This window comes from Macaca thibetana, chromosome 14 (genome assembly GCF_024542745.1).
Source record: "Macaca thibetana thibetana isolate TM-01 chromosome 14, ASM2454274v1, whole genome shotgun sequence".
NCBI classification, from domain to species: Eukaryota; Metazoa; Chordata; class Mammalia; order Primates; family Cercopithecidae; genus Macaca; species Macaca thibetana.
Genome location: NC_065591.1, coordinates 117,061,116 through 117,074,554, shown reverse-complemented (window position 1 = coordinate 117,074,554; position 13,439 = coordinate 117,061,116). Strand labels below are relative to the sequence as shown.

The window sequence follows — 13,439 nt, the reverse complement described above, 5'->3', positions numbered from 1 at the left end:
AAAGAAGAATTTCAGCCGGGTGCGGTGGCTCACGCAGCACTTTGGGAGGCTGAGGCGGGCAGATCATGGGGTCAGGAGTCCAAGACCAGCCTGACCAACATCATGAAACCCCGTCTCTACTAAAAATACAAAAATTAGCCGGGAGTGGTGACGCACACCTGTAATCCCAGCTGCTCAGGAGGCTGAGGCAGGAGAATTGCTTGAACCAGGGAGGCGGAGGCCGCAGTGAGCCAAGATCACGCCACTGCATCCAGTCTGGGAGACAGGGAACGAGACTCTATCTCAAAAAAAAAAAAAAAAAAAAAAAAAAGAACTGTAATAGATAGCACAAATATGTCTGTTCATAGAAGTAATGGGATGGTGAAAAAGCTAATTCTACAGTTTCCTTATCACAGATTCTACACATGATGCCTAAAATTGAAATACCAAACATAGAAAAATAAAGCAATTATTTATGGTATTGAAAGTAAGTAATGTGAGAATCAGAGTTTAAAGTGGTTGCCACTAGGGAGTAGAAAATAGCATTACTGCCTTTTAGAATTGAGTTTTTGTTCTGTTTTTTTAAGACAGGGTCTCACTCTCTCTCCCAGGCTGGAGTGCATGTGATCTTGGCTCACTGCAACCTCCACCTCCCAGGCTCAAGGAATCTTCCCACCTCAGCCTTCCACGTAGCAGGGACTACAGGCATGTGCCACCATACCCAGCTAGTTTTTGTATTTTTTGTAGAGATGGGATTTTGCCATGTTGCCCAGGCTGGTCTTGAATTCCTAGGCTCAAGTGATCTGCATACTTCAGACTCCCAAAGTGCTGGGATTACAGGCATGAACCATTGCACCTGGCTTAGATTTGAGTTTTTTATACTAAGTGCACAATAACAGTGAAAATGAAAAGTACACTTTTAAAAAAGATAGCTTCATGTAGCCTAGAAAGTAAAATTAAGATCCTCAGAGCAACAACTATAGAGACAAGTTAAAAGGTTATCCTATTTATAGTATAAAGGAAGATCATTAATAATTTCTAACTGGTATTAATCATATTGATAAATAATTCAGAATAACCTCTTCCACTAAAGATGAATTCTTTATATAAATCAAGTAATGTATTTACATATAGTAAATCAAATCTTAAGTCTAAAACCTCACCCACAGTTGAAGAACATGGTATATGAATTAGTTTGGAAGGCTAAGTGCCCTGGCTATACAAATATACAACAGCGTATCCTTTAGGAGCACCACTATGACTAATCTAAAAGTTACACAATTCCTCCTGTTTCCTTAAATGGGTAACACTAAACAGTTAGCTTTTATTTTATTAATGACTTAGGGTTCATATACATCAGTGATATATGTCATAGGCTCTTTGTCCTGACATTAAGTGTCCTCAAGGACCACTGTGCTTTCCAGTTAAGTTATTTTGTTTTTTAGACAGGATTTCACTAGTGCCCAGACTGGAGTACAGTGGCACAATCACAGTTTACTGTAGCCTCAACCTCCCAGGCCCATGTGATCCTCCAGTCTCATCTTCCCAAGTAGCTGGGACTACAGGTGTATACCACCATACCTGACTAATTTTTATTTTTCATAGAAACAATCTACTTGTGTTGCCCAGGCTTAAAACTTTTTAAGAAGTGTCTCCTCTCTTTTCTTGCAGGCAGGCTGGCGCTGCTCTCTAGGGACCTGTTACTAGCAATGCTTCCCTTTTTAATTTGTATCTTATTTGGAAAGAGCTTCAAAATTAGGTAATTAAACTTGTTAGCAATATACAATAGCAACAAATACGCTAAGACTAAGGGAAAAAGAAGCTCACCTTTGAATAACCACAAGAGTTTTGAGTAAAGGGTCATTCCTGTGTCATGAATAAGTGAGAGTGCTGAAAAGTTCAATTTCAAATTGATACGTATGATTATATTTAAGCTGATTTCAAAAACACCTACTGACCATCAAGCTCTATATGTAACGCTGGAAGAGTTTTTCCTCTCCATTGATAAACCAATAATTTCACTGTTTGTCTTGAGTCTTCAAAACTGCTGATTTATAAAGTCAGAGAGCATCTAAGGATAAGAGACATGGAGAACAGAGACATGGTAGCAACACACCTGCCTTTCTAGCCCAGAAAGGCACTCTTCTGGTCCCACATTTATTCATTCAATAAAAATTTATTGAGCCACGCTATTTGCAAGGAATTGTACTAGGTGCTGCAATGCAAAGAGTATGACAAAACTGTCTGTAGATGTAGGATCTGAATTGGTCTTTGATAGTTTTCCTGATTTGAGAAAGACGTCTCTATTTGGTAATTTAGGGAGCTAAGAGAATGGACAAGGTCTGCTTATGTCCTTCTGGCAACCTAGGATAGTTTTGCCTTCCTCAAATCAGTTGTCAGTCAAAACAAATAAGGCACATTTAAAAAAAAAATTCCCCCCTTTAATTGACCAAAGTAAAGCCATGACATTTCATTTGGTAACCTGTTTAGAATTATAAAAATCATTTCATTTGGCCCAGCCCATACTGCCCAGGACAAAACTTTCAGACAATTTTAATGCCGTCCAGCTTTGTTCTTACAAACTGCATATTTAAAAAAAAAAAAAAAAATCTTCAACGTCCTAAATGTGATGTGCCCAGTGCGAAGCATATCAGAGCTGGACGTGACATTTATGTCCTTGACAAGCCTCGATTATCCAGGTCCTTTACCTGCAACATAAAGATGTCAGTTTAATATTTACAATCAGATCAACTTTGGAGAAATTTTCTACTAAAATGGATTCACCCAGAGTGGGTAGGATTATGTTGGGTTCTACAGGCTGGTTTAGGGCTGTGAATAAACAAGCACTGATTAGAGACTAGATTCTCTCTGCTTAGCCTTTTGGAATACCTCTGGGAGGAGCAATATTACTGATCTACCCTCCACATAGATCAAGGGTTCTCAATCTTTTCTTTTATGAGAGATATACTCCTATGTGGTTCTATGTGACTCTATAAACCTTAAGTTCTTCAGAGAGAGAAGAAAATGTAGTTAAATACAAACGTGAACTTTTTCTCTATTTCCTGCACTCTCCCCACCCGTGAGCCTGATAATCACAGAAACTGGTTGAGTCAAGCCCCAGGTGGAAAAATATTACTGCAACAACTGCCAAAATGACGGCAGACTGGGATCATCTACTCTCTAAGAACAATCTAAAATAAAAAGTAAAATTTTCAGTGAGTTTGCAAGCTACTTTTCAAACACAGGTGTCATGAGAAATTTCCCTACTTGAGAAATATGTGGCCCATTTTATAAGCACTGAAACCAATCTGCAAAATAAAAGTTGCTTTCTGAGACATATAGCATCTGCTTACCTTGTATATCCTGACCAGCCAATGTTCTGTGGTATACGCTTCCTCCAAGACATCAAGCTCAAAGTCTTTATTCCCAATCTCAGCATTTCGGACACGGTCAAAGCCTGGAGGACGCTCTAGAGAGGGATGAGAAAGAACACACTTCTTTCTACACTGCTAATTTCCTATAGAGACAGTATATGGATTCAGTACACCATCTACTAATTGAATGATTATTCCTCAGCCTGCAATTTGGTGAGAGTAGAGCCCGCAAAAAAGAGCATCAGGTAGTAAGGGCAAATCAAGTGTTACTCTAACTTAAGTACCAGGCAAGATGATGCTTGCCAATGTCTTATCTCTAATAAGACAGACATAGGGAGCCAACTTCCAAGGCCCTCTATTCCTGAGGATTGTCATCCACAGCCTCTAACACATTAGCAACCCTTGCATGGATCAGAGAAAGAAGCCTACCAGAAGTCAAAGACCTGCATTCATGTCAGAAATTCTCCCTAGTGCAGAACCAAGAAATTGAAGTCAGAAGGAGAGACTTAACCTAATCAAATAACTCTCAACATAGTCATCTGAAGATATGAAAAGTCACTTTCTCACCCTTTTGTTCCTGTCTTCACTATAACACCCTTAAGGACAATAAAAAGTAATGGTCAAAAGCACAGAATTTGGAGCCAGCCAGTCTTTGACGGTTTGAATCCTGACTCTGCCATTAGTTGTGTGACACTGGACAGTTAAATAACCTATTTGTACCTCAATTTCCTCATACATAAAATAACAGGCTGGGTGCGGTGGCTCACGCCTGTAATCCCAGCATTTTGGGAGGCTGAGGTGGGTGGATGACTTGAGGTCAGAGTTCGAGACCAGCCTGGTCAACATGGTGAAACCCCGTCTCTACTAAAAATGCAAAAAAAAAAAAAAATTAGCTGGGGGTGGTGGAGTCCACCTGTAATTTGTAATTCTAGCTACTTGGGAGGCTGAGGCAGGAGAATTGCTTGAACCTGGGAGGTGGAGGCTGCAGTGAGCCAAGATTGTGCCACTGCACTCCAGCCTGGGTGACAGAACAAGACTTAATATCAAAAAAAAAAAAAAAAAAGAAAACAAAAATAACAATAGCTAGGTGCAGTAGCTCATGTCTGTAATTCCAGTATTTTGGGAGGCCATGATAAGAGGATTGCTTGAGCTCAGGAGTTCCAGACCAGCCCAGGCAACATAGTGGGACTGCATCTCTACAAAAAGTTTAAAAACAGCCAGGCATTGTGGTGTGCACCTTAGTCCCAGCTACTCAGAGGCTGAAGCAGGAGGACTCCTTGAGTCTAGGAAATCAAGGCTGCAGTGAGCCATGATTACACCACTGCATTCCAGCCTGGGTGTCAGAGCAAAAACCCATCTTAAAAAAATATACAAACAATAAAGATAATACAACAATAATATCAGTATATGCCTTTTGGGTTGCTGTGAGGATTAAATGAGTTAACAGACACAAAGCACTTACCAGTGCTTGGCATATGGAAAATACTGTGTATTAGTAATCACTATTATTACTATTGTTAATATTATTATGAATCACTCACTGGCTTCTGTGTAAACCTGTCCAAAGCGGTAGTAACACATCTTGTACATGAGGCAGTTGAGCAGCACTGGAGAACCTTCACGGTCCACACGGAACTCCCCAGTTGGAGTATAATAGTCATTCTCCTTAATATGTTTGCCTGTATCTGTGCTCCCTCCAATCCGGACCATCCAAAGAAACTTGTTGATATCTAGGAGAAAAAAAAAAAAAGAACTGCTGCATCACAAAGGTTGCTGGAGTTAAAGCAGGTTAGTATTTCTAAGAAAATTCCTCAACATTTTTTAAATGGGGATTGGTATCATTTAACTCTAATTTATAAAAATAGTGAGGACAACATACGAGCAACGCATTTTTCATCAAAATATACAACTTTTCTGAGAAATGATTATACTCCTGAAATCCTATGCTACTAGTCCAGACTTAAGCCACAATTGAATTTGGTCCTATAGATTAGCTAGGGCTAGGCTATCAAATGTAGTAGCAATTAGCTACATATAGCTGCTGAGCAGCTGAAATGTGGCTAGTCCAAATTAAGATGTACTGTAAGTATAAAATACACACTAGGTAAGTATGAAATACACACTAGATTTTGAAAAGTTAGTAAAAAAACAAACCCTAAAAGGGGGTATACTGGTTACATGTTAAATTAAATAATAATGTTTTAATATGAATATTCAGTTAAATAAAATTATTAAAATTACTTTCACCTGCTTATTTATACTTATTTTGATATGACTAACATAAAGCTTAAAATGATAACGTGGTTCCCGTTATTTCTATTAGACAGTGGGCAGGACTGATCTAAAGAGTACTAGTAGCTTTACCAAAAAGGTAGACAAGACATGAATGTTCTCCTTCTTGACCAACAGTTGCAAAGTTATGGACCTCCAAAGCATGTATATGAGAAGTCAACATTTCTGTGTCAAACACACTCCCATGCTTGATAAATACTGATACTTCCATCAACTCATGATATCTCTTTTAGGGTTCATCATTCACTGTATTGCTTGCATAGGCTTTAGGGAAATCAGTTGCTACATGTTTCACTGGATGGTTAGTATTAAAAATATTTCTAATCCATAAAAATAAATAAATAAATAAATAAGATTCCTATTGTACTACTGCAAAGAGTTCTAGGGGATATCACAGTGGTTAAGAACAGACTCTGGATCCAAACTGCCTGAGTTTGAATTCCAGCACTGCCAATTCTAGCTAGGTGACCTTGAGCAAGTTATTTAACCTCTCTGTGCTTCAGTTTTCTCATCTGTCAAATTAGAAAAATAAGAGTATCTACAACAATAGGGCTGTTATTATGAGTAACAACACGTAAAGCATTTAATAAGTTGTTTGTCACATGGTAAACATCCAATGAATATTACTGTCTTCGTTCAGTGAATGTATTCTTATCTTCATCTTACAAATGGAAAACCTGAGGCACAGAGACTTGCCTAGATCACAGCGTCAGAAATAGGAACAAAAATAAACCCCCAGAACCTCAGCTCAACTATCACAGAGCAATAGGATTGTAGCCGCCTGGCAGGTATGTCTGAAACAAAAACCTCGCAAGCTCTATGAATGGAAGAGTGAAAATAATAGGAATGGCTGGGTGTGATGGCTCACACCTGTAAATCCAGCACTGTGGGAGGCTGAGGTGGGTGGCCCATTTGCACACAGGAGTTCAAGACCAGCCTGGGCAATGTGGCAAAACCCAATCTCTATAAAAAGTACAAAAATTGGCCGGGCATGGTGGTGTGTGCCTGTGGTCCCATCCACTCAGGAGGCTGAGGTGGGAAGATCACTTGAGCATGGGAAGCAGAGGCTGCAGTGAGCAGAGATCGTACCACTGAATTCCAGCCTGGGTGACAAAGTGAAACCCTGTCTCAAAAATAATAATGATGATGATGATGATAGGAACTGCATCAAGGAAGCCCATTGCTCAAAAGATACTGTTGTTTACAAAAAATAAGTTAGGCCAGGCCCAACTTTTTATTTTTACTATACTTCTCAAATGTTACAGAACTCCTATTAGTAAAGCCCAATTAATAATTCGACCTTGAAAAATAAATTCAGTGTAACAAAGTAATCAAAACAGTTGGCCTACCATATCTGTGGGTTTGATATCCATAGATTCAACTAACCTCTAATCAAAAATATTCACAAAACAAAAAAACAGATGACGGCATATGTAATGAAGATGGATACTTGTTTCTTGTCGCTGTTCCCTAAACAACACAGTATTAACAACCATTTACCTAGAATTAGGGATTAGTATTACAATCTAGAGAGGATTTAAAGTATGTAAGAGAATGTGTATATATTATATACAAACACTAAACCATTTTATATAAGGGACCTGAGCATCCACAAATTCTGGTATCCTGGTGAGGGGTGGGGGTGTCCTGGAAACAATCCTCCATGGATACAGAGGGACAACTACACTCCTCCATGGATACAGAGGGACAACTACACTATCTTCTTTTATAACTTCACATACATGTTTTCATGGATCTAGACAGTAACAGTGTTTTGCATTTTTTGTTTTTTGGTTTTTTTTTGAGATGGAGTCTCGCTCTGTCACTCAGGCTGGAGTGTAGTGGTGCAATCTCTACTCACTGCAACCTCTGCCACCCAGGGTCAAGTGATTATCTGGCCTCAGCCTCCCAAGTAGCTAAGATTACAGGCATGTGCCACCACATGCGGCTAATTTTTGTATTTTTTTAGTAGAGATGGGATTTCATTATGTTGGGCAGGCCGGTCTTGAACTCCTGACCTCAAGAGTCTTCCCAAAGTGCTGGGATTACAGGAGTGAGCCATCGCGCCCAGTCTCTGCATTATTTTTCAATGGTTATCTTATCATCTTCTTTAAAAAATAAAAAGTCTAACTTATATATCCTCTCCCACCAGAATATCAAAATACACAAATGCTCAAGTCCCTTTTATAAAATGGTGTAGTATTTGTATATAACCTATGCACATCTGTCCATATACTTTAAATCATGTCTAGATTACCTATAATACCTAAATACAGTGTAGATGCTATGTAAATAGTTGTTATACTATATTTTTTATTTGTACTATTTTTATTGTTGTATTATGATTTTTTTCCCCACAAATATTTTCCATCTGTGGTTGGTTGAACCCACAGATGCAGAACCCACAGATATGGAGGGGAAACTGTATACACAGTATTTAGAAATATGCACGTAAAGTACTAGAAGAAATAGCTGCAGGAATAATTGCTTCTGGGGACTGATGTTAAGGGGGCTTAGATTTTGGGGCAGTGAACTATCACTTTTTATTATAAACCTTCAGAACTGTTTAACTTTTTTTTTTGAGACAGTCTCGTTCTGCTGCCCAGACTTGAGTGCAATGGCGCAATCTCAGCCCACTGTAACCTCTCCTTCCCAAGTTCAAGCGATTCTCCTGCCTCAGCCTCTTGAGTAGCTAGGACTACAGGCATGTGCCACCACGCCTGGCTAATTTTTGTAGAGACAAGGTTTCACTATGTTGCCCAGGCTGGTCATGAACTCCTGACCTCATGTGATCCACCTGCCTCGGCCTCCCAAAGTGCTGGGATTACAGGCATGAGCCACCACACCCAGCTGTGAACTGTTTAACTTTTTAAAGTATAAACAGGCATTACATTAACTTTTAAGGCAGCTAACTATATTTGGGTGTTTCTTCTAAAAATCTTTGTGCCAATAATCATAGGGCACATGGTAACCTCCATTTTACACATACTTTTATTTATATGTACTATATATAGATATATAAAAAATGTTCTTTTTTTTATGTCAGGCCATATGAAACATTGCTAAGCTGGTCGATGACTATATGGCTTAAAACCACTAAAAAAATGCTAATTCTTAAGTTCATTGTCATGAGCCTGATGTTCAGCTTGCTTTTATTACTGGTTGTGGAACTACTTCTATGCCTTAGACAATCATATAGCATGCTGTACCTACACAAGAATTGTTTACCTTTATGTCCTCTTGTTGCAAAAAGAAAAAAAATCAAAATACCCAAACCTCAAGTTGCAAATACTTAGGAACTTCCCTTGAAAGAAAAATATCTTAGTAAAATATTAGTAAAAGTACAGAAAACTAGGAGATTCATCTAGTTTTCTTAGAATCTATGTCCTACAGCTAGAAATAGAATCAAGTATATTACCATCAGAGGAATACCCAGTGAGGCCTCCAAAAATGACCAGCACATAACTGACATCAAGCTCCCTCATGATCTCATAGGCTTTTTCCTCTGTGGACGCCATTGCCTGGAAAAACAAATGTACAATTCTCAGAGCAAAATCCCAAGTCATATTATCCCCTCATGCAGACACATTTCCCGCTAGACCTTGCACACCAAACACTCAAAGATCCCTTTATCTTACCTGCCCTACTCGAGAAATATGGGTATTATTCCATGTGTTATTGTCCACTAAAATGGTTCGGTTTGCCATAGCTGTAATCTGATAGCCATAATCCCACCAGGACATGACCTTCGCATCCTGAAAGTAGAATGGGAAATGGAAATAACAAGCTTCTGTCTCTAAAAGTCAAATGCAATAGAGAAGGCATCTTTGGTCTGACAGAAGTGACACCTGGCTGACTAATCAATTTCTTCACAAAGTAATGCATGTCAAACCAGAAAATAAATCCTGGCACGTGGTCTTCCATTTATATAAGATCATAAAATCTCAGCACAAATAACAAACCAGCATTGCCTACACTTTCATCCCAGGTCACTTTACACAAACATAATGAGGTGGGAATGTGGGAGACTGTGCAATATAGCCACATCAATAGCCTAGTGTCATTCGATAATTTTCTAAAATAGCCTTTTAACAGAATCACAAAAATCACTTATTATAAAGATGGGGTGGAAACTCAAATCACAGGATATGATGGGCAAGAATTAAGACTCTTAAAAGTTTTTATTCCTAACAAATTGTCTCAGAAATGATATTCTTAATAGTTACTGTAAAGGAAATCACTTCAGATTCTCAAAAGGTATAAATTAAAATGTTAAAAGCAGTTATAAGCTGATCACTTTACACAAGATTTACATCTTTCTGCTTGCTTCAATTTTCTGATTTTTCTAAAGTGAACATGTATTATTTATAACTTTTTTCTTCTTTTATAACTGGGATGTTCTACCTCTTGTTAAAAATCATCATATCAATAAAAGTGTCCATGCAAAGTCTAGATAATTACTAGTAAGCGTTAACTATAAAAGATCCCTGAATTGAATGGCGGTTCACCTTTAAGGCTCATTCAAGACTAGAGTTGCAAAGTTCCAATTTCACCAAGCTTTCCACCCATCTAAAAGCTATATGATTCACTATAACATCAAATGTCTCCTCCCCCTTTGCCCCTAACCCACAATTCCCACTCCTCCCAAATCTTCACCTCTGGAGTATTGTGACGAAGCCAATAATACGCTTCTCGAAAGTCATCAAATATGATCCTACTGCCATCCCCACCACGGGCAGACAGTACAATGGACGGAGAAGAGTAGGCCTCACTGGTCACCCACGTTGAATGAAAGGTATAGGTGATAAGAAAGAAAGCCATGACCAGTATCATCCCACTTGCCACCTAAACAAGGAAAAAGAATTAATTGTGTAGTTAATCAAACTAAATTCGTACAACACAGGACAAATTGTTAGACACATTCATTAATAGAGATGAGATTGATCAAGTCAGAGGCTCTATGAGTTAATTCTGACCACCTATGACAGTGCTCCACTTTACTCCTCCCACCACCCACCACCCACGTACACACATACACACACACACACACAGAGTTTCCCAACTCTACTCTTAACATTGCTTCTCACTTCATTCTTAATAGGGTAGGTAGAATCCTGTTGCTTCTTGCTCTTCTTGTCTGGACGACTTATGTCCAGATTCTTCATGTATGTGGATAGCACCTGGGAGACTCCAATGCCGGAGAGAATGCACATAACAGGTGCCAACACTAGCATTAGACGCACCTAACAGAGACAGGACACATGATCAGTCTAATCAGTGTTACACAGTTTACAGATTTCAGCCTATTAGTAGATCAAGACATCAATTTAGGGGTTTTCATCAAACATGACTTCCATAAAAAGTGAAAGAGAAAATACTTGAAATAGTTACAGTACAAGCATATATTTCTTAAACTGTATTTCAATTATATGCATGCACATATGTATATGTGTCTTGAATAATAATGATATAAAGTATATTTCATAACTGTGGTTTGAGACCAAAAAAGTATGAGAAGCACTATTTTACTACAATATATAAAATCCCTCCTCTTTGGCTGGGCACGGTGGCTCACGCCTGTAATCCCAGCACTTTGGGACGCCAAGGAGGGCAGATCACCTGAGGTCGGGAGTCAAGACCAGCCTGACCAACATGGAGAAACCCCATCTCTACTAAAAATACAAAACTAGCCGGGTGTGGTGGCGCATGCCAGTAGTCCCAGCTACTCGGGAGGCTGAGGCAGGAGAACTGCTTGAACCCAGGAGGCGGAGGTTGCAGTGAGCTGAGACCATGCCATTGCACTCCAGCCTGGGCAACAAGAGTGAAACTGTCTCAAAAAAAAAAAAAAAAAAAAAAAAAAAAAAAAAAAAAAATCCCTCCTCTCTTTTAACAATCTAGCACTGGGGAATACTCCCACGCCTTCAAGAAAAAACTATCATCTCCCGTTTTAAGACACCCAGGGTCATATTATCCAAAAAAGTGCAAAAGTGCTTCTATAATACCAAGTTATGAATCCAAGAAAGTTGGACCCCACAACCAGAATGTATGAGTGTCCCATACATTCCTAGGAAGGATCAACAAGAGCAAGCAGCTTTACAACTCATTCCCTCAAATGCTCAGAGGGAAGCATGTGCACAGTCATCAGTACTTTCTGAATTCTGCCAGGCAGATAAAAAAGCACCTCAGAGTTAGAGTGAAAAAGTCTACCAGACCGAGGGCAGTCCTCACCATTACAGCTGAAAAGTACATGCTGGTCACACCATACATGATGATAAAAATCCGGGCATCAGACAGGTTGCTAAAGCAGTAATAGAGGCCAACTACAAAAGAGGGAAGGAGAGATAAGCAGCTGAGTCCTGTAGGTTGAAACCTACAAGGGAAAGTGTCTTCGTTATACGACTGGATGATTCCACACATTTAACCCAGCAATTCCACTTCCAGGAATTTATCCTGAAAAAACAATCATAGAAACATGCAAAGATGTTCACTGCAGCACACTTTAAAGTAGCAAAAGATCAGAAACAACCTAAATGTCCAACAACAAGGAGCTAATTATAGTATATTTATAAAATGGAATATATTAAAATATTGCTGTGTGAGATTATGGACTACTTGCCTTCTTACACATCTTGACACATCTCTGTACTTAAAAACACTAATAAATGATATATTTTAAGTATTTCTATAAAATAATACTAAGTAACAGCGAAATTTGATTCTTTATGAAGTGAAAAAAAATCAGGGAAAAAACTATGATCTCATTCTTATTTGATAAATATACATCAAAATGTTAACAGTGGCTAGAGATGGGTGATAAGAACTCCTGAATATTTACCTTTTTTGAGATGGGGGTCTTGCTGTATAACCGAGGCTGGTCTCAAACTCCTGGGCTCAAGTAATCCTTCTACCTCAGCCTTCCAAGTAGCTGGGACTACAGGTGCACACTACCCTGCCCAGCTAATTTTATTTATTTTATATGTGTGTATGTGTGTCGGTATGGGTGTGTGCGTGCATTATTTTATTTTATTTTATTTTTTAAGTAGAGACAGGGGTCTCGCTATATTGCCCAGGCTGGTATTGAACTCCTCGCCTCAAGCAATCCTCCCACCTCATCTTCCCAAAGTGCTGGGATTACTGATGTGAACTACAACTCCAGGCCTGTTTTTGTTTTTTTAGATGTGGGTCTCACTATGTTGCCCAGGTTGATCTCAAATTCCTGACCTTAAGTGATCTCACCTCAGGCTCCTAACAGGCTAGGATTATAGGCATGAGCCATTGTGCTCAGCAACTTTTTCTATTTATTTATATATATTTTTTACAATATACAAATTACTTTCACAATAAGAAAAAAGTACAAGTTGGCCAGGCACAGTGGCTCACACCTGTAATCCCAGCACTATGGGAGGCCAAGGTGAGCAGACTGCTTAAGCCCATGAATTCAAGACCAGCCTACGCAACACGGTGAAACCCCATTTCTTCAAAAGAAAATACAAAAATTAGCCAGGCATGGCGGCATGCACCTATAGTCCCAGCTACTCCGGAGGGTGAGGTGGAAGGATGGCTTGAGCCCAGGAGGCAGAGGCTGCAGTAAGCTGAGATCGTACCACTGCCCTCCAACCTGGGCAACAGAGCAAGACTCTATCTCAAAAAAAAAAAAAAAAAAAGTAAATTATTTGAAAAAGACCACTAACACTGGTAAATTCTAAAACACATCTGGATTGGCCAGAAGTTAAGAGATTGATGAGGCTTTACAATCAGCAGTACTCATTATAGGACTTCAATACTGCCAAGAGG

The 13,439-nt window shown here is 39.1% G+C and overlaps 1 protein-coding gene across 3 annotated transcripts in view; it reads right to left on the bottom strand.

Annotated features, from left to right (window-relative positions):
- Positions 1-2,104: 2,104 nt before the first annotated feature.
- STT3A (STT3 oligosaccharyltransferase complex catalytic subunit A) overlaps positions 2,105-13,439 on the bottom strand; it is a 29,641-nt gene continuing 18,306 nt past the window's right edge. For 2 of the 3 annotated variants that reach the window (XM_050755684.1, XM_050755685.1), the window contains exons 11-17: positions 11,874-11,965; positions 10,733-10,888; positions 10,302-10,490; positions 9,284-9,400; positions 9,064-9,166; positions 4,895-5,083; positions 2,105-3,448 (exon numbers count right to left, since the gene is read on the bottom strand). In XM_050755684.1, coding sequence (XP_050611641.1) covers positions 3,243-3,448; positions 4,895-5,083; positions 9,064-9,166; positions 9,284-9,400; positions 10,302-10,490; positions 10,733-10,888; positions 11,874-11,965 — 1,052 coding nt within the window. In that variant the 3' untranslated portion in view covers positions 2,105-3,242. The remainder of the gene's footprint in view (positions 3,449-4,894; positions 5,084-9,063; positions 9,167-9,283; positions 9,401-10,301; positions 10,491-10,732; positions 10,889-11,873; positions 11,966-13,439) is intronic. The other variant, XM_050755686.1, reaches the window with a different exon arrangement.